Source organism: Puma concolor, chromosome D4 (assembly GCF_028749965.1).
Source record: "Puma concolor isolate L17-30 chromosome D4, mPumCon1.1.hap2, whole genome shotgun sequence".
NCBI classification, from domain to species: domain Eukaryota; kingdom Metazoa; phylum Chordata; class Mammalia; order Carnivora; family Felidae; genus Puma; species Puma concolor.
Window position 1 is genome coordinate 83,572,636 of NC_141679.1, and position 26,199 is coordinate 83,598,834.

Consider the following 26,199-nt stretch of genomic DNA (forward strand, 5'->3'; position numbering starts at 1 on the left):
ACAATATGAATAGTATCACATTTATGTCTTAAAAAAATGTCTACAACACACCCAGGTACTCACACATACGACAGACACTGCACATACATAGAGAAAGGCCTAAAAGGTCTGGAAGGACATACAAACTTGAGGGAGAATGGGACTAGGGGTAGGGGACGGACAACGGTAATTCATTTTCTATATGTACTTCTTACTTGTTCAATGTTTTTTATAACAAAGATATTCTATAACAAATTTTAATGACAAGGGTAGATGTCCATAATAATACACTGTCATAAAAAAAAAAGTGGACATAAAGGTATATATTTGGTATGATCCCCACTGTGTTTATTTTTTTTTAATGTACATTAATTTTTGAGAGAGAGAGAGAGAGAGACAGAGAGAGACAGAGAGAGAGAGAGACACACACACAGAATTGAAGCAGGCTCCAGGCCCTGAGCTGTCAGCCAGGGCCTAACGCGGAACTTGAACTCAAGAACTGTAAGATCATGACCTGAGCCAAAGTCGGCCGCTTAGCCGACTAAGCCACCCAGGTACCCCTCCCCACTATGTTTTTTAAAACGTAGCTTCTAAAACTATTTTTTTTTTTTAATCAAGAGGACACTTTTATCTCAAAGTATTATCTAATTCCCAACTTAAGTGGCTAGAAATAAACTTGCTATGAATAAAGCAGGAGCAGTGACCTGTGCTCTGGCCAGCCAGACACCTATCTCCCCGCAGCCATCCAGGGTCCTATAGCAACCTTGGGGCTCTAGGCTGCATAGTGTGAAAACTGGTACTATTGTAAAGAGGAAGGGAAGAAAAATTTGGAACGTGACTTTCTCTGAGATATGGGATTACAAGTGATTTTTTCTTTTGCTTTTGTATAATACATATACGTACATACCTTTCCTATGATTTGGAACAGTTTACATAATATCTGTTCCTTAACATGCCTATACAACCACCTAAAGCTGGCACATTTGTAACAGCAGGGTGTAGAGATGGCCAAAAAATCTTCATTAATCTTTTCAAGTTCTGGTTCTATATTCATATTTCCTGTTTCTTACGTTGACTTCAATCACTTATATTTTTCTAGAAAATTTTCTACTGCCTGTTCCAAATTTATTGCATAATTTTAATTTTACTTTAGTTTTCTTTTCAAAAATTCAGTTTTTAAAAAGTCTTATTTTTCAATTCTACTTTAACAAAATTTTTTACCTAAACCGTAATTCATTTTTCTACTTTGGCTTTTTTATTGCTATTCATTTTTCAGCTTTTTGAGCTAAAAGCCAAGTTCATTACTTTCTAAGTTTCTCATTTATAATAAAGCATTAGAAGCTATCAGTTTCCCCCTGAGGGTAGTTTTAGCTGCATCCGTTGGCTTTTTGTTGTTTGTGTTGTTACCATTAATATCTAAATAATACACAACTTTAATGTTTCATCCTCTTTGACCCAGTCACTATTTCAAGTAGATGATTATTTTTAAATTTTTATTTATCATTAATTTCTAGTCGTATGCATTGCCATAAAAGAGACTGGCCTGTAAGACTTTGAGTTTCTCTCTTTAAAAGTTTTCAGTGTGATCTGGGACATAATCAATTTTTATAAATGTTTCATAGCATTTGAAAATAATCCCGCGACAAACAGCCTTTTGCTATTTGTCCACAGTAAGACCCTGCTTCTTCTCTTCCACAGGATTTTTCTAGTTCTTTTTTGGGTTCTTCCATTGTCTACTTACTGACTGCTAAGTATCCATAATCATCTCCTTTATGTTGTGGAAATTCCTGAAATTTTCTGGTGCATGGCAGCTCCCTCTGGAACTATATTTTATAGTTCTTTTGTCATTTCCATGGAATTTTTTGAGAGGTGAAAGGTAAAATTGTGAGCTTGAAGTGTAGCATAGCATATGAAGGCTCATCTCTAGAATCAGAAAGACCAATGTTTGAACTCTAATCCTACTACTTCTTGGCTGTAGAATCTTGAACATGTTACTTAAATTCTCAGGGCCTCTGTTTCCATATATAAAATAATAATTATGATAGTTAGCAACTAAGCTTATTAAGAGTGGTAAATGAAAAAATGCAGGTAATCACTGAATACATCATTTGACAAGCAGTAGTACCCAGTAATATTAGCTATTGTTGCTGAAATGGGAATGACAGTCCAAACTTTTTACTACTTAATGTCAAACAAAAAGAAAACAGTGTTTTACACCAGAGCCTGATCATATAGATAATAAATTTTATGGATATATTTGATAGTCCCAACTGACTAAGATGTTTACCTAAGGACAATTCTACAGTCTAATAACTTCATTAATAAAGCCTGGTTACTTGACACTTATAATTTATCTGTTTTACAAACATTTAAAAGAATTTCCTTTCTGTGCATCTGTAGTAGTTATAAAGAAATATACCACTTATTCCAGTACTTTAATAATCAAATATATACCCAAAAGAATGAAAAGCAGGGACTTAAACATCTAGACGTTTGTACACCAATGTTCACAGCAGCATTATTCACAATGGCCAAAATGTAGAAACAACTCAAGTGTCCATCAATGGATAAACAAAGTGGAGAGGGCTGTTATGCCTACAGTGGAATATTACTCAGTCTTAAAGAAGGAAGTTCTGATACATGCTACAACATGGATGAACCACAAAGGTGTGATACTAAATGAAATAAGTAAAACACAAAAGGACAAATATTCTATGGTTCTACTTAAAGGAGATACCTAATCAAATTCAGAGAGAGAGAGAGAGAGAGAGAGAGAGAGAGACAGACAGAAAAAATAGTGGTTGCCAGGGGATGAGAGGAGAGGGTAAATGGGGAGTTGATTTTTAATGGGTACACAGTTTCAGTTGGGAAAGATGAAAAAGTCTTGGAGATGAATGCTGATGATGACTGCACAGCGATGTGAATATATATACACTAATGAAATGTATACACAAAGATGGTTAAAATGGTAAATTAGATATTATATATATTTTGATACAATTTTAAAAAAGTAATCAAGTGCCTACATGGTGGTGAATCTATATTTAATTCAACATAGTATTATTTATTTATTTTTAAATGTTTATTTATTTATGTGTTTATGTATTTATTTATTTTGAGAGAGAGAGAATGAATGAATGAATGAATGAATGAATGAATGAATTCCAGGCAGGTTCCAATGTGGAACCTGATGCAGGGCTCGATCCCATGAACCATGAGACCACAACCTAAGCCAAAATTAAGAGTCAGATACCCAAACGACTGAGGCACCCAGGTGCCCCTAACATAGTACTATTTATAATCGAAGTAAAACATTTTGGAAATATGTCTTAAGGCTAGATACATAATTCATCTTGTTCAGAGGGCAAACATTAACCTCTGCTCCCTCAGACTCAAGTTCACTGCTCCAAACTCTTTAAGAGGTGGGACTGGAGGGGCCTCACACTCATACCCACAAATATTTTCTTTTACTCTCTTAAAAGCGAATATAGAACCATAGTAAAATTGTACTTGAGTAAACCTACCTGAATAAAAAAATCTTTACAGGAAAGTTCTTCATATAGAAGCATTTTCTTTATAAGAGAAAAACTAAAAACCATCTAAATATACAACACTAAGGGAAGAGCTAAGTAAACCACATAGCAAATGAAATACTATGCAACCACCAAATATGATATTTATGAATAAGATAGACAAATGTTTATGCGATAGGTGATTTTAACTATGTGAAACATACATTCCCAAAAGAATAGAATGAGACATCAACATGTTAATAGGGGATTACCTTTGAGAAGTACGAGGAATGATCCCTCCTTGTCTTTACACTTTCTCTTCCTTTCAAATAGTCTCTATTTGCCTTTGCTTTTGTAATGCATTATTTTTATAATGGGAAAATGTATCCTTTTACTTTATTTTAAAACTAAGTAGGGGCGCCTGGGTGGCTCAGTCAGTTAAGTGTCCAACTTTGGCTCAGGTCATAATCTCATGGTTTGTGAGTTTGAGCCCTGTGTCGGGCTCTGTGCTGACAGCTCAGAGCCTGGAGTCTGCTTTAGATTCTGCATCTCCCTCTCTCTCTGCCCTTCACCTACTTGTGCTCTGTCTCTCCTTCTCTCAAAATTAAATAAACATTAACAAAAATAAAATAAATTAAGTAAAAAACAAGACGAAAAACTTAACTTTTCTCCCCAAGTACTCACATTTTCAGGTATGCTGGGAAGTTCTCTGGTATCAGGCACAGTAAAATAAGAATGCTGGAAAAGAAAAGCAAATGCTATTTATTTTTGTAAACATATGCCACAAGCACATTACTCAGAAATCCAGTAAGGGATCTGAAGATAGTTCCTTACTCAATTGAGGAAAGTTTCACTCATAGGAAACGACCACAGAATATTTTCTTTGGATAATGTTGGATTACAGCCAGACATGTTAAATCATCAGTTTGGTAGACGGAATTCTTTTCTATGAGAGATGAACATCTTTAGGAGATATAAATGAACAGCTCAACGAGGTTAAAGGCTAAATTCCCCTACAATGTTTGCACATTTCTGAACACATGAAAGCTGCAGGCTTCATAATTTATTGTTCAATGAGGCAAGTGGACTCAAGGGACCAAGTATCACTAGGTTCACTCAGCAATGGTCTTACCAACCAAACCTGCCATTTCATTTTAGCATCTGAGGTTATATCCATATACAAGCTGCGGGCAAAATCTGCCCCGAAGGCCCAAGTGACGTTAAGGACAGCTCTAACTGAAGGTCTGCTGCACTGAGATCACTACAGATGGCTAACAGTGGAGAATTCTGTCCCCTATGCAGGCTCTGCAAATAAGTCTCCTGACTTCCAGTGTAATCTCCAGTGAAGGGAGTGGGAGACTCAATGGAGCTGAAAGCCTGACCTGTTCAAAGAACTTTCAAGGAGGCATCCCCATGTATGTAACGAGCATATGTCCCTGAGTTAAATGACAACAGGCTGAACTGATGACACCTCTTCTGTGCTACTAAAGACAAGGAGGACAATGGCAAGCAGGACGGGAGAGGCTGGTGCTAGCCAATTAAAAATGGGATTGTGCAAAGGGCAGGAAAGGTCGCAGCAGAGAAGGTCAGCTTAGCCACGGCCAAAGTTCAAACCTGGACCCCCAAGTGACATTTCAGGAAGTCCCTCCCCTCCATTCTTGGATAATTGCAAAATAAGTAGGTCTCAAGAAGAATGGGTTGTATAGACTTCCTGAAATGAAAGGCTGGGTGACAACTGCAATAATGACAACAACAACAATAATAGTATAAGCTACTTGCCTGATATTCAACAGATACTGACTGTTGGATACTGCTACATGGAAGGCTTTATGTCAGGGAGTTGTATAAATATTATCTCTAATTTCCATAACAAATTTTAAGATGATATTATCTCCATAGTATAAGTGGGTAAATTAAGGCTAAGGGCACACAGCTAGCAGGTAACAGAACCAGGAACTGAAACCAGGTCCAGAGAACGAGAGCTATTCTCTTCCCACTGAAACAGATTGCTATACCTACACTTTTTATGAACAAATTATAGCTAAGGCCTCTTGAATTAAAGTAAACTAAAAGGCAGAAACAAAAATTATGAAAAGACCACTTAAAAAAAAAACCCCTCTCTGCAAAGCATCATTCCAAAAGCTGCATGTCTGTGCCAAAATACCACCTATGAAGTCTTATAATAGAGACTATGCAGCATGAAAACTAGTTAACAATTGGGGCACCTGGGTGGCTCAGTCAGTTAACTGTCCAACTCTTGATCTTGGCTCGGGTCATGATCCCACATTTGTGAGTTCGAGCCCCTCGAACTGTCAGGCTCTTAGGATTCTCTCTCTCCCTCTCTCTCTGACCCTCCCCTGCTCACAATCTCTCTCTCTCAAAAATAAATAAATAAACATTTAAAAAAACGCTAGTTAACATCCGATTCAATTTAACAATGAGTTGTAAAATACAAGGTTAAATTTGATGTTATGAGATACCAACTTCTATCACAAACGGCTAGGGGGAGTCCCGGGAAATGTTCAGTAATGGATGTCCACATGGTGATGGAGTGACAAAATAGTGGCCGGCACAGCAAGGGAGAAGGAACAAGGACCACAGAGTCACCATTTAATAGTTACGTGAACTTAGTCAACTTCGCTTGATAGCTCAGAACTTCAGTTTTTGAACCTGTAAATGGGAAACCTGAGGTCTCCTTCAAAACTGTTCTGAAGAATAAACGTTATACACGTGAAGTGCCTAGCATTCCATACATTATATTTTAATAGAAAATTATTACTTCTCGACTGCTAATTTGCATTTGTATTTTTCTCAATTGTCTCTACCAGACACACAGAAGTAGTCTCTTCTGGCCAAAGACACAAAGTCTAGGATTGTCATTTTCCCACATTTCAGGTTTTATAAGCTGAATGTGACTAGCCCTTCAAAATCCGAAATGCAACATGGAGAGAATTCCTCCCGAATAGGAAAGAAACAAATATCTGCCTTTACAGATGCAATGGATTGTAAACAGTGAGGCAACGCAATTCCAAAACCAAGTAGTCCCCAGGCTGTCCTTTGAGATTCTGTCTTGCTCCATCACCCATGAAATGCAGCAACCAGAGGAGGTCAGAAACATTCCTAGGAACCACTGGCACGAAACAGCTGCACCTCCTCCCCCCAACAGTTTCTCCTGCCCCTGGGATGGCTTGTCCTTGAGGTCTGGCAGCCACTCAGGGGAAGGAGTGGCCCTTCCTCCCCAGCAGCTGGTGACCCAGCCAGGCTACTCCACAGCTACCTGTCGGATGTCATTACAGACTGAAGCGGAGAGATCAAGCTGCTTGAGGAAAAGGGACAGGGACAAAGGCAAGGTTGCTTAGCTATCTGGCAATGACCCGAACAGGTTTAAAGCTCATTTCTTCATCATCTTTTCCGTGCAGTCTTCCCTTCAAGAATTTCTCTAACAAGGTTCCTTTCCTTCCTCTCTTCTATTAGAATGAACAAAAACCTCTATCAGACCAGTTTCTTCTTTGCTCCCTTTCTTTCAACACTCATGGCCTAGTGGAAAGAACATGGGCTTGGAAGTTAGCCCTGGGTTTGAAAACCCCAGTCTTCTCACTTATTAACCACACAGCCTTGGGTGAGCAAGTACCTTTTTCTCTCTAAGCCTCATCTATGAGACGAGAATGCTACTATCTGTTCTGTAGAGTTGTTTTGAGCATTAGAGATGCATACTTGGCAGAAATTAAAAACTTAACGAAATAGAAGATCTATTATTAGTTATTGGTAGTAATACTGCTTTCAATTTGATCATTAAAAAAACCCTGTGAGATATGTTTTCTTTATGAGGGCAAATACACTAACCACTGAATACCAATGCTGCACCTGGTCCTAGTGAAGCTGAACAACAAAACTTTCTATTATTTCAAAAATAAATCTTCTTATCTACCAGACCGCTCGGTCAGTCTGTCTGTCTGTTGGTCTGTCTATCTATCTATCTATCTGTCTAAAGAAAGGCAGACTGCCACATGCAACACCTCATTTGGATGTACCTAGAGCCTTGGAAGCTTGACTACCCTATGTTCTCCTACAAATGGACCTTGAGAGCTTGTTTAGAGATTCTAGCAGGAGAGCACAGCTACTCCTATGCCCTGGACTAAAGAACGATCCTCCTCTATCAGGGGAAGGTCGTGCTCTTCGACCGAAGGCACAGCTTTGGGAGGGACATACATGGAGAGGTGAGGGAGGAAGGGGATGGGCAAAATCAGCTGGATCCTGTGATCAGCGGGGTGACAGATGTCACATCACACATCCAACACAATTTTTTAAACATTCAGATCCCACAACATAGGGAAAATAGCCCCTGGGTAATCAGTCAATAGCTGGCCAATGGGTGTCCATCTGAGAATTCTGATGAAGGTGGTGGCAAAGGTTTGACCTGAAGAATCAGAGAACTCCAGTAACTGAAATATGAAAAAGATCCCCTACACCTCTTCTGACATCTTATCCGATCAATGAGGAGCTTGGTACCCACAGGCTAAAGGTTTTAAGATCACCGAGGTCACCGGCAAAACTACAGCTAGACTGAAACTTCCCAGCGTGGAGGGTTTTCAGCTGAGCGCACCACACATCACGTAGCGTGTACTTAAAAGAGTTCAAAGAAACAATCATTCCTGTGGGCCAGGAACCATGCTAGGCTCTCTCCATTCCTGTCCTTGAGGGGCCAGTGGCCAAGACCAGAGAACAGATGTGGTGTGACTAAACACTGCAAAGCGTACAAGATGCTCGGGGCAAAGAAGAAAACCTCGTCTAAGCCTTGTGGAGAGAAGGGAGGCAAGGGGAGGATTTCTCTATAAATAAAATCCAAGGTGAGTTCTGAAGGATAAATGTGGGTTACCTTAGTTAGGAGGAGAGAGGAAGTGTTGAGGGCTCAGGGGCGACAGCATGGGCTTCAGCAAAGGGGCATGCACAGCAATGACGAGAAGGGAAGGAAAGCATGAGGCAGGGGGCTGAGGAGGTGGGAAGGGGCCAGCCATCACACCCCAAGCCCGGCACCTGCCATCCAGGAGATGCTAGTGATGGGATGCCAACCAGGCAGAGGGGAGCCTGGGGACACTTGGGACCCATTCCTCATGGAATCCCAAAGAAAGGGAAGAACTTTAACTCTCTGGCCTGTCTTGAGTCCAGAGGCTTCAGAGGCAGGGCTGGGGAAGGTGCAGACAACAAAAGACGATCCTGTTCGGCTAACTCCATCTTACTGTTAATGATGAAATGGTTTCTCGGCGATCGTTAATTTTCTGCCCCCACTTACCACACTGAGATGAACAGACACTCCTGGGTCAGGAATGGGAAGTTTGTGCAGAGTTTCAAGAAGCTCATTCCACTGATTTTCCTGAAAGAAATAAAAGGCCTAAGTAACAAAAGCAAGGCTGAGCCCTCAGTCAGAGGCCAGCAGGGAGGTCTGAGCACACAGTGAGCTGGAGGCCCTCCTGACAGAGGGGGCTGGGGAGGTAGTGGCCGCAGCATAGAAACAGGCTTGATATTCAAGTAGGTTGGACAAAAGACACTGCTTTATGGCTCAATATAAGAGCCAAACAGATCCTCCTACACCAAGTTTGACATTTTCTACTGAGTAAGACACCTACCATGACCGCCTTTTATGGATCATATACCATAAGCTCTCAGCAAACCTACCCTCTCAACTCCATAGCAACAACTTTTAAATGCAAACAATCCCAGCTTACAGGGCGGGGGTGGTTGGGAGAAACAACGACGACACTATAGATCTTGTCTTCATCATCATTACCCTCAATTAATTTTATTGAGTGCTCGCTGGATGTACACAGCAGCATCCAATTATGGAAAGTTAAAATGAACTACATACAACAGCATGCAATATAGTATGGTGGCTGTGCATTTTAATTAGTGAAATTGAGCCACAGAATGAAATACAAAGCAGTACAAATTATTCGATTGAGAACAGATTCACTTTTAAAATGCTCAAAAGAACACTGCTTATAGAATTATGCAAAAGCCATTTCTCCCACTCTGTGGAATTCTCTGTGCTGACAGAATAGTATTAAGCTTGCAGTTCTATCCATTTGTTACCTGTTTGATCCTCACAACTACCCCACTTCACAGACTGAAAACTGAGGCTCCGGAGGGTGCAACAACTTGGCTCAAGTCAGCCAGTTAGTAAGTTGCACAGCCAGGAGCCGCATGCAAGTTTTCTGTGTTCAAGCCCAGAGGCCTCTCCGCTGCTCTATGGCAGTCTTTGGAATAAACTTAAAGGAGAGGGAAAAGAGGATGAGTCCAGATCAAAAACCTGTTTCAGGGGCACCTGGATGGCTCAGTTGGTTAAGCGTCTGACTTCGGCTCAGGTCATGATCTCGCGGTCCGTTGAGTTCAAGCCCCATGTCAGGCTCTGTGCTGACAGCTCACCTGGAGCCTGCTTCGGATTCTGTGTCTCCCTCTCTCTCTGCCCCTCCCCGACTCACACTCTGTCTCTCAAAAATGAATAAATGTTTTTAAAAAATTAAAAAAAAAACCTGTTTCATTCCGAACTCTGATAAATCGTTCCAGTCTCTCACAGATAAATGAATGTGTGCACATGCACACGTTTACTTCTGGTCTGCAAAAAATCTCGAATTTACAGAGTAATTGTAAGACAGCAATTTTTTATTTCCTGAACTATGTACAAGTGAGTTGCTGACATTATGCCCCATCATCCATATATACAAAGGACATTCTCCTGTATAACCACAATTAATCATCAAAATCAGGAAATTAATATTGATAGAACATTCCCATCTAATCCTCAGATCTCATCAAGTTTTATAAATGTGCCCATAATGTCCTTGGTTAGCAAAATAATCCAATTCAGAATCACATGTTGCCTTTAGTTGTTAGGATTCTCTGGTCTTCATCAGTCTGGAACAGTTTGAGTCTTTCTTAGATTCATAGGCACTTGACAGTGAGTCCAGTCATTCTGTGGAATAACTCTCAATTGTTTGATGTTTTCTATTGATTCAGACTTCAATTTGTTCCATGACTGATGATGTTCCACTTTGATCATTTCATTAATTCATCTGAAGTCTCTATTCTGAAGGTACTCATTTTCCCTCTGTGTTTAGCAAGCATTTTGTGGAGTGATACTTTAGGTAAATATCCCATTCCTCATCAAACTTTTAATTTGTCTGTACACACACACACACACACACACACACACACACACACACACACACACGTAAGGACACACAGTTTCCTATTTTACTCAATGACTGCAATCCTTTGCTATTGCTATTTGTTTTGATGCTTGAAATTGTCCCAGATTGGACCAGTGGGAACCTATTATGTCTTTCAAGCTCATTTTTTTGGTCTTTCTGACATGTCCCCATCATGTTTTGAGCATTTCCTTTGAGCACTTTTTGGCACAAAAAGATATTCCAGGCTCATTTTATACTTTCCCTGCTCCAGCCCTGGAATTAGACATTTCTTCAGAGTTCTGGCTCCTTTTAGTGGAAAATGTTATTTAGAAACCACAATTTACACACTAGATGTGCTCACTGCTACTGGGTATTGCTGATCCCAGACTCTCTTAGTGGTTAGAGCCAGAGAATATACCACACACAGCGAGATCCACAATATACACATCTTTATTGATTTCTATATCTACCACATATATCAAAAACCATAGGGTTCATACTACTGGGTCTAATTCCAATCCAACATAGGAATCCTTCTAGTTTCCTTCCTTTCATATTTGTAACTAAATTCCACAGAAGTGAACAACCGATCCTATTTTCTTAATATACTTACTAATTTGTATGTAACCTATCTTTTACGGCTGACCCTATCCACCCAGGGGCCCTTCTTGCCCTGCTTGAATATGGCTATCCAGTGCTAGGCCACCACTGTTCACTCTTTCCCAACAAAAAAGCCCTCCCCACCCTGGGTTCCAACCCTCCAGTGCTGGGCCACTGCCGTCTCCTTTCCTTTGTGGATCCCTCTAGATCCTCCCAGCATTCGGATATCTGCTGCCAAGCCACTGCCACCACTATCCCATGTAATGAACCATTTCATCCCTCAGGCTCCAACACTCTCAACCAGGCTGCTCTCTGGCTCAGATGCCCTCTTCAACCCCTGCCAACTCTTCCACAGGGATGCCCTCCATGCCCCATCCACAGTCTGATAACCAAAAATAACCAAAAAGGGTCAGCGACCCAGACAGACACCCTCATCATGTAGCTTAGGTTCCAACACTCCACTCTGAGCCATCATGGTCACCAGCCACACCTAAGCCCCCCAGCTGAAGCCTAACTTCCTAGTGACTTTTGGATTTGGGGAGGGGATTCTGTTCTTTTAATAAAAGCTCTTCCTCCCCGTTCTGATAACCCATGGCTTGCCGACAAGTAAGCCAGTTGTACATAGATTCCCTTTCATCTGCGTCATAATTCCTTTAACCAGAAAGAATTTAACAGAAAGAGTATTAGGTACAGTGGAAAGAGACTCCACTAAAACATATCACTGATCTCAACTCTTCACTCCAAGAGGCAGGGTCCTTCCTGGGGCAATGGCCCAGAGGACTGGTACACCAATTTTACAGGGCAATAATCCTATCTTCTCCTATGCATGGGTTGTGCACACCCAATCTTTCCTGTATCACAAGACATGTTTTTAAAAGTCCATTATGTTTTAACTGACTGGAGCATGAATATGGAAGAAAAAAAATTACATGAGCCAGTCTCCAATTCTAAGACTGTTAAGAGCTTACATGTGCTGCCATTCTATTTACTAAAGACATCTTTCAAATTTGAGTGAAAACCTGAATGTTTGAGTGAAGTGAATTGTGAACAGAAATCGATGAAGAGACCCAAGATGGCTTCTGAATTCATTCATTAAAGAATAAATCACTTCCTGTGTGACAGAATTCCCTGATACCTAAGCACCCTTTCAGAGTCATTTCTATTGGTTATTCCTTCTGTTTACTGTGGCCTCTGGAATATATTGCTGGCGAGTAAATCTAACTTGAAGGAAAGATTTGATTACACACACGATTTCCACTTTTTCTCCAAAACAGCATTTCCTAAAGTATGTTCCAGGCAACACTAGTATCTCAGAATATTATTATTTGTCATGGAATAAAAAGGGTTTGGGGCCAAACAGGATGGGAAGCACTGAGTAACATACATTTCTCCACTGCAGGACCTTCTTAGAACCACCAGGACATGAATCTTAAGGAGACAAAAATGAAACACAACGTTCCCTCTCCCCAACCGCAGTATTACTGAACTACGGCACCTTTTTGCATGGAGCATTTCTCAGAAATAATGTTCTGTAGAAAGTATGAGGGGAAAAAATTTCTGTAGCATTGAATAATAACGTATCACCAATTAAAAAATCTAATGCCACTTACAAAAAGGAATATATAAGAGGTTAGATATATGGACAAACATCCAACTCACTAATAATCAAAGAAATGCAATGAAAACAGTGGGACTATTCACTTATCAGATAAACAGTGAATTCAACCAACGATACTGGTGAGAGCTTGGTGACCAGGCATTCCTGTATGTTGGCAGCAAAGGGTATCTTTTAAGAAACTGGCACAATTCTTTTGGAAAACAGTTTGGCAAATAGTTTTTAAATGTTTATGTGCACTGCTCTTAAAAGGGCCCATCTGGGGGCGCCTGGGTGGCGCAGTCGGTTAAGCATCCGGCTTCAGCCAGGTCACGATCTCGCGGTCCGTGAGTTCGAGCCCCGCGTCGGGCTCTGGGCTGATGGCTTGGAGCCTGGAGCCTGTTTCCGATTCTTTGTCTCCCTCTCTCTCTGCCCCTCCCCCATTCATGCTCTGTCTCTCTCTATCCCAAAAATAAATAAAAACGTTGAAAAAAAAATTTAAAAAAATTTAAAAAAATTAAAAAAAAAAAAAAAGGGCCATCTGAGATTCTCCTCTTAAGTAAATAATCCAAAATGAAGGAAATGCCTTACATTCAAAGATGCTAATGGCTAATGGCTTACAAGCGGGGGATGGGGGGGGAATCCCAAGTAATAAAAACTCCCAACAGTAGGGAAATGCTTCCAAGGTCCATAATAAAATGCCATGCAGCCATGAAAAATATTCACAATGTTTTTACTAGCATGGGGAAATGCTTCTGTCGCTATTGCACCTGAAAACTGTGAGCTATGAAAGTCTAAACACAGCTCCCGTCGACCCTTCACATCCACAGAAGACCTTCAGCCTATCATTTCTTCCAGAAGTACAATAAGGTACAGATAACTTTTTAAGTAATTCCAAGACCCTTAGAGAAGTTACTGAAAGAGCACAACAAAGCCTTATGGAAATGGGAACTTGGGACAGGTGGCTAGGTCACTTGCCAGTTAAGTGTTTTATTCACAGATCCGAGTCCTGCAAGCATGACATGAGCAATTCAAATTCAGCAAAATTATAATTTAATACATGTCATGAACTTTCAGGGCTGCTTGGGAATATCAGATATTGTGAATATTAACTGTGAATGCTAAAGGTCTATTTATTTTTTAACTCAAAAAGCAAAGAAAGAAACATCTCCAAATACTAGCGATTCTTATTTTAGGGAGGGCGGTTAGGGGGACATATTAGGAGTGATTTTCTCTTCCTTCCTAGTTCCCGAATTTCCCAAACGTTCTATAATGGGCATGCATTACTTTTTGGTAAACATTTTGGTGACACATAAGGCATGTATTACTTTAATAATCAAAATGTTAAAGTTACTTGCTAAAAAGAATAAAATATAAGGTAAATACCTGGCCTTTTGTCGTGTAATCCGCCAAGATGTTAAGCAGCTTATAAAATACTTCGAACCAAGGGAGATAGCTGTGGAAAGAAGGGCAGAAACACGAACTATCAGTATGCAGGTCAAAAACTTTAACCAGGAGCTAATGCAAGACTGGTAGGTTTCAGATTTTCTTCTACATCCTGAAAGAGGCTTCCCATCATAGGCTCCTGGAAACACAGACTAGTAGAATGCTAATTATTTCTGGGATTTAAAAAAATTGTCTATGTAAGGTAGAGGATTGAATGTCCATTATAAATTATTCCCATGCCTCAGAGCTAGAACAGGTTCACAGAGAAGAAATTCAAAGCAGACTCTGCTATCAGGAACCATCTCTGAATAGGCCCCCAGGCCTCTCCCACCACACTCGCCCTTTCCAGGAAAGCCTCTAATCAAGTGCCCGTGACTGGACACACACGGACACACAAGCAAACACACAGCACTTTGGTGTCCCAAAGGCCCCACGAGCCCGAAACCAGTCATAACATTAAATCAGACGTCCCACCTGTACCGCACGCCCTCCATACTTACTGCAGGACCAGTTCTAATTCTGTCCCCACTGGCCTCCGCTGGGTCCTCACCATGCTGCTCCTTCACTCTGAGGACAGTCTGGTCCTGACCTGACTCTACCCTCTGTGGGGCCTCAAGAATGCTCCTTCCAAAATGCACATCTAAGCGGCACGCTGACCCAGCTCCTGCAGTGGTGCCCCATCACTATCGGACTTTTTAGGTTGATGTTGGAGACTCTTCACTGTCAGGTCCTCGACTGCTCTCTGGCTGCCCTCTCCACCTCCCCACATGCACTCTTCTCTCACTGCAGCCTCCCTCTGAGAATGGCCAGGCATCCTGAAACCTGCCCGACCTTGCAGACACTTGGCCCTTCCCTCCCTCTGACCTTCATGGTCTACTCTAGCGGGTTTCCACTCACCCTCCTGATGTTCCCCCTTGCACGTCCCGTTCCCACCCCTGATGCCCTAATTCCCTCTTCTCTGTGCTGCCCCGGTCACATGCATATTCCCGTTATAACATTCCACACGCCATGTGGCACTCAATGGCCTGTCTGTTTTGCTAACACACTGTGCACAAACAGACAGGAAGGATCACATCTTTCTTCACTTTGTCTTTCCAGGGCCAAGCATGGGGCCCAGCGCTTGGTGTTGACTGAACAAACAGAACTATACAAAGACTACGAGCAAAAAGCACGTTAATGTTACAGAATTGTTGCTGAACGATCTCCCCCCCCCCCGCCCCGCCTCCCAAGAAGTATTGTCACTTCATTGAAATGGCTTTGTTTTCCATAAGAGACTTTTCCAAAGCGACAGAGAGTCAAACGAGGAGAGTGGCGTACCAGGCAAGCTCTTGCTGTCCTGCTCACGTCCGCCCTGCTGAGCTCACAGGGTCTGTTCCTGATAGAGCTGGACGCGCAGAGAGCGCTGATCCTGCCGGCGGAGGGAACTCAGCACCCCGTACAGATTACCAGCTGTACGGCCGAGGGTAATAGATGAAGTGAGAGGCAATCCAGGGGACAGATAAAGTGCACAGTTCTCCATCATTAACGTCTGTCTGAAGCCAGCACATGCTACTGTAAAATTTAAGTAGCTTATCAAAATATACTGATAAGCAACTTAACTTTTCACTTCTATGACAGTATTATCACTTCTGTTAATATGTTTCAATCAGCCCTGGCAGCTGCATATTGACTATTACACAGCAAATGACTGCTGCCACTTTACGCAGCATTTACTTTGGCAGAGCAATGTAAACATTCAAGAGGGATTAGGGAGGAGATAAGTTTCTCCCTTCCTATTCTGTTAAATAAACCTCGGCTGAGTTAAAAGCCATTATAGTGGGAACAATAAATCCCCTCAGACGAAAACTCTTGCCCAGATTAGAGGACTCTTAGTAAACAAATTCAACCAAGGCTTACAATTTTTTTTTTTTTATCCCTTGAAAGAAAAAATGCCACTAGTTAAATCCAGCAACTCCAAGTCAGGAAGGAAGGAGGGGAGGAGGGGGGGTGGGTAGGAAAGGAAGAAGAGAAAATATTTTCTCGCAAGGAAACCACGGCCTCAAGTAAATGAGAGAAAAGCTGAAGTCATTTTAGGAATGCTTGATGAAGTGATGGGGCAGGCCAGATTCTCTGGGAAGTCAGGACCACAGTATTCGTGCAAGAGGCTTTTGCCGCTAGGTTCAGCTGATCAACTAGCATGGGCCCTGACCCTCAAGCCTCTACGTGCTCCGCTGCTAGGGGACGTGGCCAGGCAGCACCCAGCTTCTCACGCTGGGCCTCCACCTCACTGAATCAATTCTTCTTGGCTACACTAAGCAGAACCCTCAGTCCTGGGAGGTTTTGCAGTTACCCTGGAGATCAGCCATTTCTTTCTCCCTCTGGCCTGACCGGACACAACTGTTCCCCACATGTTGTCCCCTGTTCACTGACAGATGAATATCCAGTGATGGCAGTGTTAAGGTCTTGAAACCAAAACCCAGCTGTCTTCTTCTTCAAAGGATCCCTCTTTTCCCCTGTTGGGAGGCCAGGGTTCACAGCTGAACTTTATCCAGTGGCGTTTCCTGTATCGCTTCATTAGTGCTGGCACAACGGCTTTGCATGGCCTGCGAGGTTGCAGGTGAGGATATGGAGACCCTCCACTCCATTCTGTGCGTGTCTGTCATCATGGAGTAAACACTACTTCCCGGTCCAGAGACAGGAAACAAACACTCCATTACACTGTTCGTCCCTAGACATCTAAAGCAGTTCCAAACATCCCTGGGCCTGCTCTGCTCGCTACCTTTATGCAACTGCTCGAGTCTGCGATGCAGAGCATCACTGTGCGGTGGGCTCAGTCCAAGGCCAGGGCAGAATCGCCAGAGGACAAAGGGTCCCTGCATTCAGGAAGGCCATGGTCCTAGCAGGGAAGAGAGATGTACACAACAAAATAGTTTGGGTAGGGGGAGCTGGAATTCTTTTCCCAGGGTTTTATTCAGCTCCCACTTTGGATCAATTTATAAAGCTATCATAACCAACCAGCAGAGCCTCGATGGGACAAAGCCAAAACAGGACAAGCTCGCTTCCAAGGCACTGGCCATGATCCATGCTTCTCTCACCAAACTGTGGTTCAGGTAACCTTGTCCCTGGGGCTCTGCCGTCACTCCCTGGCCTAACAGTCAAATGGACAACAGGCTCTTGTTTTGTGTGAAGCAATACAGAGCCTTAAACTTGAGAACTCAGGTAGTAGCCGAGTATTCCTACATACACGGCCTCACTGACATGGGGCCATCACAGGCCCTGGTAGGATGTGCAGGGGTAGGTTCCAGAGACCGTGCTTAGAGTCAAATGGCCCAGAGTAAAAATCACCTGTAAAAGGTCCTTAAATTACCCCCAACATAGAGCAGACATGGTTTTGTAGACACCAAGTAGCCGGCCTAAGTTTGGGGGACACGGTGAATGAAAACTCTGTTCCAATCTGTCAGCTTGGAGAGCTGCTTACCCTCCGGCTGAACTCAGGAACCAAGTCCAAATGAGGACAGATGACTTACTTTTCTAATCTCGCTCCACTGAATGGACTGTCAGGATAATCGTTCCCACTGTTTTGTGTGTGTACACGTATCTAAGTGACCTTGTGTAAGTGTATGTATGATGGGATTCCACGCCAGTGTCGTTAAGCATTTAGATAGAAAGCCATCACAAATTTGAAAGAGCTCTCCCCACATCTCTTGCTAATATCAGAGACATCAGACGAGCCCAAACAAGGCAGGGGTGTGCATGATAGGGAGCAACAGAGGCAGCCACTGCCCAAGCTGAGGAAGGTGGCCACCTGAGAGAGCAAAAGCTGTGAGCAGGAGGTCAGAGTTCAAGCATGAGGAGGAGGGGGAGGAGGAGAGCCTCCTTCAGGGGCAACCCGGCACAGAGTGCTGGGGTCTGAGTGGGGTGAGGAGGGTTCCCTGGCAAGGGAAAGCCAGGGCTCCAGCAAGATAAGAAGAGCATCCACACAGAAGGTGGCCTGGCTTGGAATGTCAGCACTCAAGAGGGGGTAAAGATTTAAGTAGGGGCAAAGGCCTGGTACTGGTAGGAAAGCATCTAGGTCAAGAGAAAGAGGTTGGCTAGACTGGTATTGGAACCTAAGAGGAGCGAAAAAAGCATCTGGAAGGCAGTTCAGTGTGGGGTGTCAGAGCCTGACTGGGTAGGAGGGCTTCCATGAAGGGTGGTGAGGCAGAGTCCAAGCAGTCGAGAAGAATGTCTACGGTAGGAGGAGGCGGCAGAGCCTCAGAGGTCAGAGTCCAAACAGAATAGCCCTGCCTAAGATGTCAGAGTCCAAGTGGGGTGAGGAGGGCGGCCACGGAGGAAAGGACCTGCAGCGGAGCGAGTCCGATCAAGTATGTAAATGCATAATGGAAACCATTACTACTATCAGAGAAGAGAGTTACAAATATGGACCAGGAAAAAACAAGAATGAACCTATGGTGTCACGTTGGAATTCGATGAAACTGTGTGAAATCATGGAGACAGATAAAATGGGCAGAAAGACAAATGTATGTGTGTACATAATGTGCATATACACCCTATATGTACATATATTCTCTAGCTCTAGCCACTGAGGGGGCTTGGAAGCAGAGACACCCCAATTACGATGAGCATGCTTCGTGTCCAGGTCTTGGTTTCGGAGGACCATCTGCCACAAAAAGGAACCAGAGCTCCTTGAAGAAATGTCTGACTCCAAGGCTGGGGCTGGGAAATATCTTGTTGTACTAGAAAAAAGGCAGTGCTCAACACATGATCAGGGCATGCCGACAGGACACAAAAGCCAGTTGGGGGAGGGGGTTCTGGCTGACAAAATCTGTGACAATCTGAGCACCAAAACAAATTATGATAGAAAGAGATAATAGAACAATAAATAAATTAGGAAATCGTGAGTCTGGACTAATAGGAATAAATGAATTGAAAGTTTGATGAGGATGAGAGAAGATGAGGATATTCACAATACACTTTTGAACTACAAAGGGAAAAAGAAGGAAAAAGCCTGGGAGACATGACCTCAATCAAGTATCGGGACGAACTGAACTGGTGTATCAACTGGCAGAATGCAATGAAACAGGACAGAATACTTCCACCGTGTTCTAGGCACGGAAGGAAGAAAAATCAGATAAATCCAAATTGAGGGACCTTCTACAAGCTAACAGCCAAATGTCAAGTTCACAGAAGTGTAGGAAATGTCGAGGAGCTCTTCCAGAGTAAGACAACGAGAGAGGGACGAAACTAAATGCAACACGTGATTGTGACTACAGCTTGCGTCTCCACGTATACAGGTGGTCCAAGTATTACATTGCAGCACTGTATCAAAACCAATACTAATTTTCTGATTGTGATTATTATAATGTAGTTATGTAAAAGAATGTGTCCTTTTTAAAAAATACACGAAGGTATTTGGGGGCTACTGGGTATTATTTTGGCAACATCTCTCAAATGGAGCATTTGTGTTGTATTCACAACTTTTCTGTATGTTATTGTTTCAAAATTGTAATAAAATGGAGAGGAGAGAATCGAAAAGGTCTTTTTGTATCATCAGAAATACTGTAAGTAGGGGCACCTGGGTGGCTCTGCTGGTTAAGTGTCCAGTTTCAATTCAGGACATGATCTCAGGATTGGTGAGTTCAAGCCCCGCATCAGGCTCTGCACTGACAGTGTGAAGCCTGCCTGGGATATCCATCCTTCCATCCTTCCATCCTTCCATTCCTTCTTTCCTTCCTTCTTTCTCTTTCTTTCTCTCTCTCTCAAAATAAACAAACTTTTTAAAAAAATAGCATACGTAGACCAATTAGAGCATACAGAATAATAATATGAGCAAGGAAAATAAAAAATCTAAAACCATGGCTATCGGGAGGGGCATGCAATAGAGAGAACAGCTGCTTGCAATGAGGGAAGTCAATCCCCAGGGCACAGAGAAGGTTGAGCAACAGCTAAGTTTTCAAGAAGTCGTTCTCCATGTATGGGAGGAAGGCTGGCAGGGGCGGGGATAAAGAGCATTAGAGACAGAAAAAAATCTCAAGAGCAATGACTCGCAGGCTTGTCCCTCAGGGCCCGATTGGAGACCTGTGCACAGCTGGAGGAGCCAGAGAGAAGGGGGTGCTGGCTGCAGGACCCAAGGCAAGGTAGGGGTCAAAAAAGCCAGACTCCAGAGGGCCTGTCACATGCCGAACTGGTGGGCCTCCCCTTCATCCCTTCATTCTGTTATCACTGGGAAACCAAAGCAACAATTAAAGAGAAGTAACAGTCTGAGGACGAGTATTTAGAACTAGGTGGAGAGTGACGGTTTCCCCCTCAGCACGGTCCAGTGGATCTCAGCCTGCCCAGATCATGTCCACTTTGTTACCCGAAAGTCTTTGATAATCTAGTTATATACCTAATTTTTAAGACAATCAAGAGGATGTTTGGGCTCTAATATAAATAATAAAAAGTACTTTATAATAAAATTTTAACATTTAAACACTGAGACACCATTATATTAGAAATACAATGAAGTAGCACCTCCCTGAGCACTCTACAGATGCTTTTAACTGACGTCTGGAATGAACTTAACGCTAAAAAGAGTGACACAATTGAACTGAATACGCTCTTCAATTTTTCTCAGTTATTTCCACTGCCTAAGGAGTTCGTAAAACTCCACGTTGGGTACTTGTAGAGAAGAGACATATCCCTCTTTTCCCTGTTTCCTGTCAGATGTTGCCAAGATTCATCGGATGACAAAGCATCCTTTGGTTAAGGCTATCTGGCATTCAGTATCTAAAGTTTTCAAAAAACCACCCCCGGCCCACAATTAAGAAAAAAAAAAAAAAATGCAGAGCAGAGCGCCATGTGCTGGAGAGAAATAACCCTGGGTCAATCTCAGTTCTGAAACTTTCTAGCTGTGCCGCCTCAGGAAAGCAATCTCTTGAAGACTCGGTTTCTTCTTCCATAAGAAGATATACGCCACCTAACGAATGTAACTGAGGGATGCAGACGCACCCAAGTCTGGTGCCTGGAATCTCTACCTAACGTTCTCGCCAATCTCAGCTTTGAGAAGCTCTTTTTGATTCTGTCTGGGGCAGAGGTGCCTTCAGGACTCTGTACAGGAAATCCTCATGCCCTGCAGTCACGAGAGTGAATAGGAGAGCATGAGCCGTTACGAGAGGAAAAACCAATGATGTGGCCACTTAAACCAGTAAGTCCCCACTCACCCCTTCTGGTTTCACATTGTATCTATCCCTGCTCCTCCGTCAGGGTCTTGGTGGCCAAACATCTACAATAAAATGTAAATAAAACCACAACCATTGCAAAGGATGCAGGATTTCATGAAGCCCTGGTTTAAGATGCTGGCCACGTGCTTGGATTTGAGGAAAGTAACCCACAAATGAAGACGTGGGAGCTTCAGACCAGATAATAAGGGACAAAGAGAAAAGTCAAGAAAAGCAAGGATGGAGGCACCACAGTCACATCAAAAGAAGATGAATTCAATGTCAAAAGATTAAGAGAGGCCTTGGGGAAATTGATAAAGTCTTCAAGTACTTTTGGAAAAATGGCTTTTTATGACTATGCTGAGAAAGTCAAACATAGAGTGTCATTTTGTCAGAAAAATCACAACCTCTCCCCTAAAAAAACAAACAAAAAAAAAACATTGTGGACTCATTACTCTTTCTAAGAAAGAATGTATCATTGGTATAAAAGCTAGGTTTTGCCGAACTCAATTTATTTTCAAAATTTGTGTTTCATTTCTTTCTAGATAAAATCCTAAAGGAAGTTTCCCCTAATTTTTACTATAAAATTTTGGTCCCCACTTAAATAGAGATTTTATTCCCAGAACGTTAGGCCCTCTGGGCTCACCCTACATGCAGAGTCACCATGGTTTATAATGTATGCTTTCTTTTCTTTGTCTTCTCCGTTAGTGTCAATTCCATGAGAGCAGGCATCACGGCTGTGTGTTGACTATTTAATCTCTAAGGTGTGCCTGGCACATGTTAGACATTCAGTAAGTCAGAAGTTCCCTTGACAGTTGTAACTCATGACTGCAGTTTCTACTAAGGCCACTGGCACTAGAGTTAACAGTCAATCAACAATTACTGAAAGGCAGGGCATTTGGGTTAGGAAAATGATCCAGAACCAAAAATGACCCCTGCCAGTGGACTGCTGGAGTCTGTGACAAATAATTGAAGTAAAAGTCAAAGTAGATCACGAAGGACCCACAAAGTTACGATTTCTTGCCCTTAGCCCACCCATCCAATACAAGTGAACACCAGCACCTACTTTTTTTTGTTCCGACTTCAAGCACTGTGGGGAAAATGTCACAAAACCAAGCTGATTGTTTTAATTTGGCCACTTAATTTTTCAAGCACAGGTGAGCCTTTAGAATTACTCAAGAATCCTCTGTCAGGCCAAGTTCCCCAAGAGAGTCTGCTCTAAACTTTCCCTTCTTTTACCATCTCTAACCCATTTCTCCGGCTCTTCAGAAGATACTCTGGTCTCCACACTTAACCTGCAGAGAAAAGCTCCACCATGAGTTTTCCTCTCTTCCACTTCTAGACTTTTCATGCCTGCCCTCCTAACAGGAGCTGGGAAGTAGAGAAGACCCTAGATCCCAACTACACTGCCTTCTAGAAGACCTATCTTCTTAGCACTCCCATCTGTACGCATAACAAAACCACCCATGTGTGCCGGTCCACAGTTTTCAAACTACAGCTTTAGCACCAAAGAGTCCACATTCATCCTTATGAGAAAAGCACACCACATCCTCCTGAGCTAACCACATTAAGCTTCAATAAATGCTTTTCTGGAATTTAAAACCGAAGTGACGTTTACAGTCCAAACATCACACGTTTCCAGATCATTCATTCTGCAAATGTGACAGTCAATCGTCCGTCAAACCACACATTTCTCCACACTTACTGAGGCCCATCCAGTAAATGCCTGGCATTGTATCAGGTACACGGGGAAAGAGACCAAGGTCTCAGCATTTGGGGAGCCCACAGTCTAAGGAGGGAAAAGCAGACACATGGGCAGATGACGTCAGCAACACAGGGCCTGTGTGAGGGCAGAGGTGCATAAAGGGAACAGAGGAGAAGTTCTGGGAAGGCTTCCCACAGAAATGACCTTGCTGATCTCTTTTACACAGAGTGCAAAGTCAGAAGACTGACCTGGGTCTGAGTATCACTTCTGTCCCTAGCTGTGGCCTGAGGCATTTTTCCCCCCTCCATGTATAAAATGGGGATACACTACCTACGCTCACACAACTGTTGTGAGGGTGACATACGTGAGGGTGCCTACCACTGTGCCTGGAACGCAGTAATCAATGTTTTTCCCTGCCAAGACCATACTCGTAGCGCTAGGAAGATCAGAAGTCAGAGGAACTTGACTAGGGCAACAAACAACCCCCTTTGGGAGATCAAAGCTAGTCTCACTCAATGTGAGCATTCTGCTTTGCTCACAGCTGCTAACGTCGAACTGTTAATTTATTACGGTAGCCAGTTAAGCTCAAAAATCTCTGATTTATGTCCATAATTAGCATCCCATTGTGATACCTACTACATCTATGCAGGAAAATATATCGCATGTACTGAATGAGTAGAAATATTAATTTGCATTAGGAAAAAACACAAAAAGTTCCCATAAAACATCTGTGCTTACATAAATCTACCCAAACACACACTTGGATTTGACTTTGGTAAGAAGGCTCTTTTCTCTCCTGATAGGTATTCAATAATTGTTGCTTTTAGAGAGCAGATCTGCTGTCGTCTTCTCGATGACAGCGTCGCTGTGATTGAGGGAGATTGCTCAGGAGGAAAGCACAGAGGCACTTTTCTGTTATCACCGGTGAAGTGTTGGTAACAGAAGATCTTTGGAGTAATGACACCTGCACTGACAATTGAGTGTAATTCTCAGATATTTTCCATTGAGCCCAGAGAGGGCGAGCGCACAGGCCTTTCATCATTTTCCTAAGAGAGCTTATGATGCAGCCCGCTCCTGTATTCACACACCTACAAGTTTTTTCCCCCCATTCAGAGCATCTTATTCTATGGTTTTAAATTACTACCATAATATAATATAATGGGTTAGGGAGGTTCTAACCAAGGCCCACCTTACAGAATCTTTCATAGACTAAAAGAGAAATACATTGTCTCTACTGAAAAAAAAAAAACCACAGCAAGGAGAAGAAATGGCTACACAAGAAATCCTGTCCTACTTTCAGGAGTAAACAACAAAATTAATGAACCCACTGAGACACCGTTTGATGATATTCTCGTTTCAGAGCGAAGAAGTGGAGAAAGAGGGAAAACATTTACCAAGCTTCAGGAGCTCTGAAGTATCATTCTTTACAACTCTAGAAGATGGATCATCATCCCATTTTACAGGTGAGAAAAACGGAGTCACGGAGAAGTGAAGTGACCTACCTGGGACAACACAGCTACTAAAAGCACAACGCAAGACACAAAACTAGTCCCGTAGGATTTCTGCCCTACCCGCTCCATGCAACACATTATTAATTGCACAGCACGATCCCATGCAATGATCAATCCTGAAATTAGGATTTAGAATTCTTACCTGTGGTTCTCACTGTGATGCCCTGATAAATGAAAGCCTGCCTCCAAAAGTCCCTCTGCTGGAAGTGTTCTGAGCAATCCAACTTTGGCTTCCTCCCAGCCATTCAGCATGTTTTCTTACTCTGCCAGCTCCAGGGACACTAGTCATGTGTCAGCTCTTTATTGCTTTAGGTATTAGTGTACATGTTAGATCCAGAAACACAAATATAAATGGCTGGATTTAAAATGTCTTCGGTGTTTTCAGTTTTTAAGTTTCCAGAGCTTCATGCCAAGACCCAATGCCTCTGCTACCTTAGACCTGGATTTCTAAGAATTTATCTAGACAAATCATGGCCCGGGTCACAGATTCTTAAACAGGCTGTGTTGCCTTTTTAAATTTAGAGTATAAAGCTTTAAATGTATGCTTATGGTGACAATTAAGGAAATGCTGGATTAGACAGTGCATCAGTTTTCCACGAGTAGCACTCATTTGAGCTCAGGTCCGCCCCTGATCTCTGCTCAAATGCTGTATCATTCCATCGCAAATCTCTCTATAAAAGTGTCTGGCTGTCTCTTAAACCCATTTACGCTCTATGCTTCAATGCCTTTCCTTGGCAACTTTTTCCATATGCTTCACTTTTTTCAGGGCAGTTCTGTCTCAATTCACAGAACAGCACACCAATCACGACAAGCAGGCAGGCAGGTAAAGAAAGGAAGAAGGACAGACAGGCACACGGAGAGAAAGTAGGATGTGAAGGTAGCCGGTCCAATAAAAGTAATGTTTTAAAAGGCAAAGAGATTTTAGGCCCAAAGAAAACCAACCGGGCATCTAACCTCAAGCAATCAGAGAGCCCTGAACTTGAATTTATAACCCAAACACCCTGTACCATATGCAACTTGAGACACACAACTGGTAGTGCTACTGGGGATTTATGACTTATGACTTGTTCATATTTAATTTGTAACCAAACACTTCCCCTTCCTCTTAGCTACCTTAGAACTCTTGATTAACTCTTGTTTTCACAGGTCAGAGGTTAAATAAAGGAAGGGAAGCATTCTGGGGTGAGATTGCCCAGAGCACCACATCCAAGAGTGACCTGTGCAAGGAACATTAAAATAAGTGATAAGACTAGGGATTGTTCGAGACAACTGATGTTCAAAGCCTCCTTTGGGTACAAAGCAGGACCTTACTAAGAGCTAGCAACAAGGACAGACAGGAAACTGCTCTCAAGTTACCTTTTGTGACAGAGCAACTCTCTCACCAAGAGGTCTCTCCCAAGATGTTCTTGGAAATGAGGCTAAAGGTTTTGAGGGAAGGAAAAAGGAATTTGTGCAAGCCCGGCAGCCCTTCCCCTGCTTCATTCTGCCAC

At 42.6% G+C, this 26,199-nt stretch overlaps 1 protein-coding gene across 11 annotated transcripts in view; it reads right to left on the bottom strand.

Annotated features, from left to right (window-relative positions):
• Positions 1-26,199, bottom strand: part of DENND1A (DENN domain containing 1A) — a 515,742-nt gene that overhangs the window by 255,222 nt on the left and 234,321 nt on the right. For 10 of the 11 annotated variants that reach the window (XM_086683990.1, XM_086683987.1, XM_086683986.1 and 7 more), the window contains 3 exons: positions 14,256-14,325; positions 8,782-8,862; positions 4,176-4,229 (listed from right to left, as the gene is read on the bottom strand). In XM_086683990.1, coding sequence (XP_086540116.1) covers positions 4,176-4,229; positions 8,782-8,862; positions 14,256-14,325 — 205 coding nt within the window. Of the gene's footprint in view, positions 1-4,175; positions 4,230-4,325; positions 4,347-8,781; positions 8,863-14,255; positions 14,326-26,199 lie in introns of those variants that run through there. The other variant, XM_086683992.1, reaches the window with a different exon arrangement.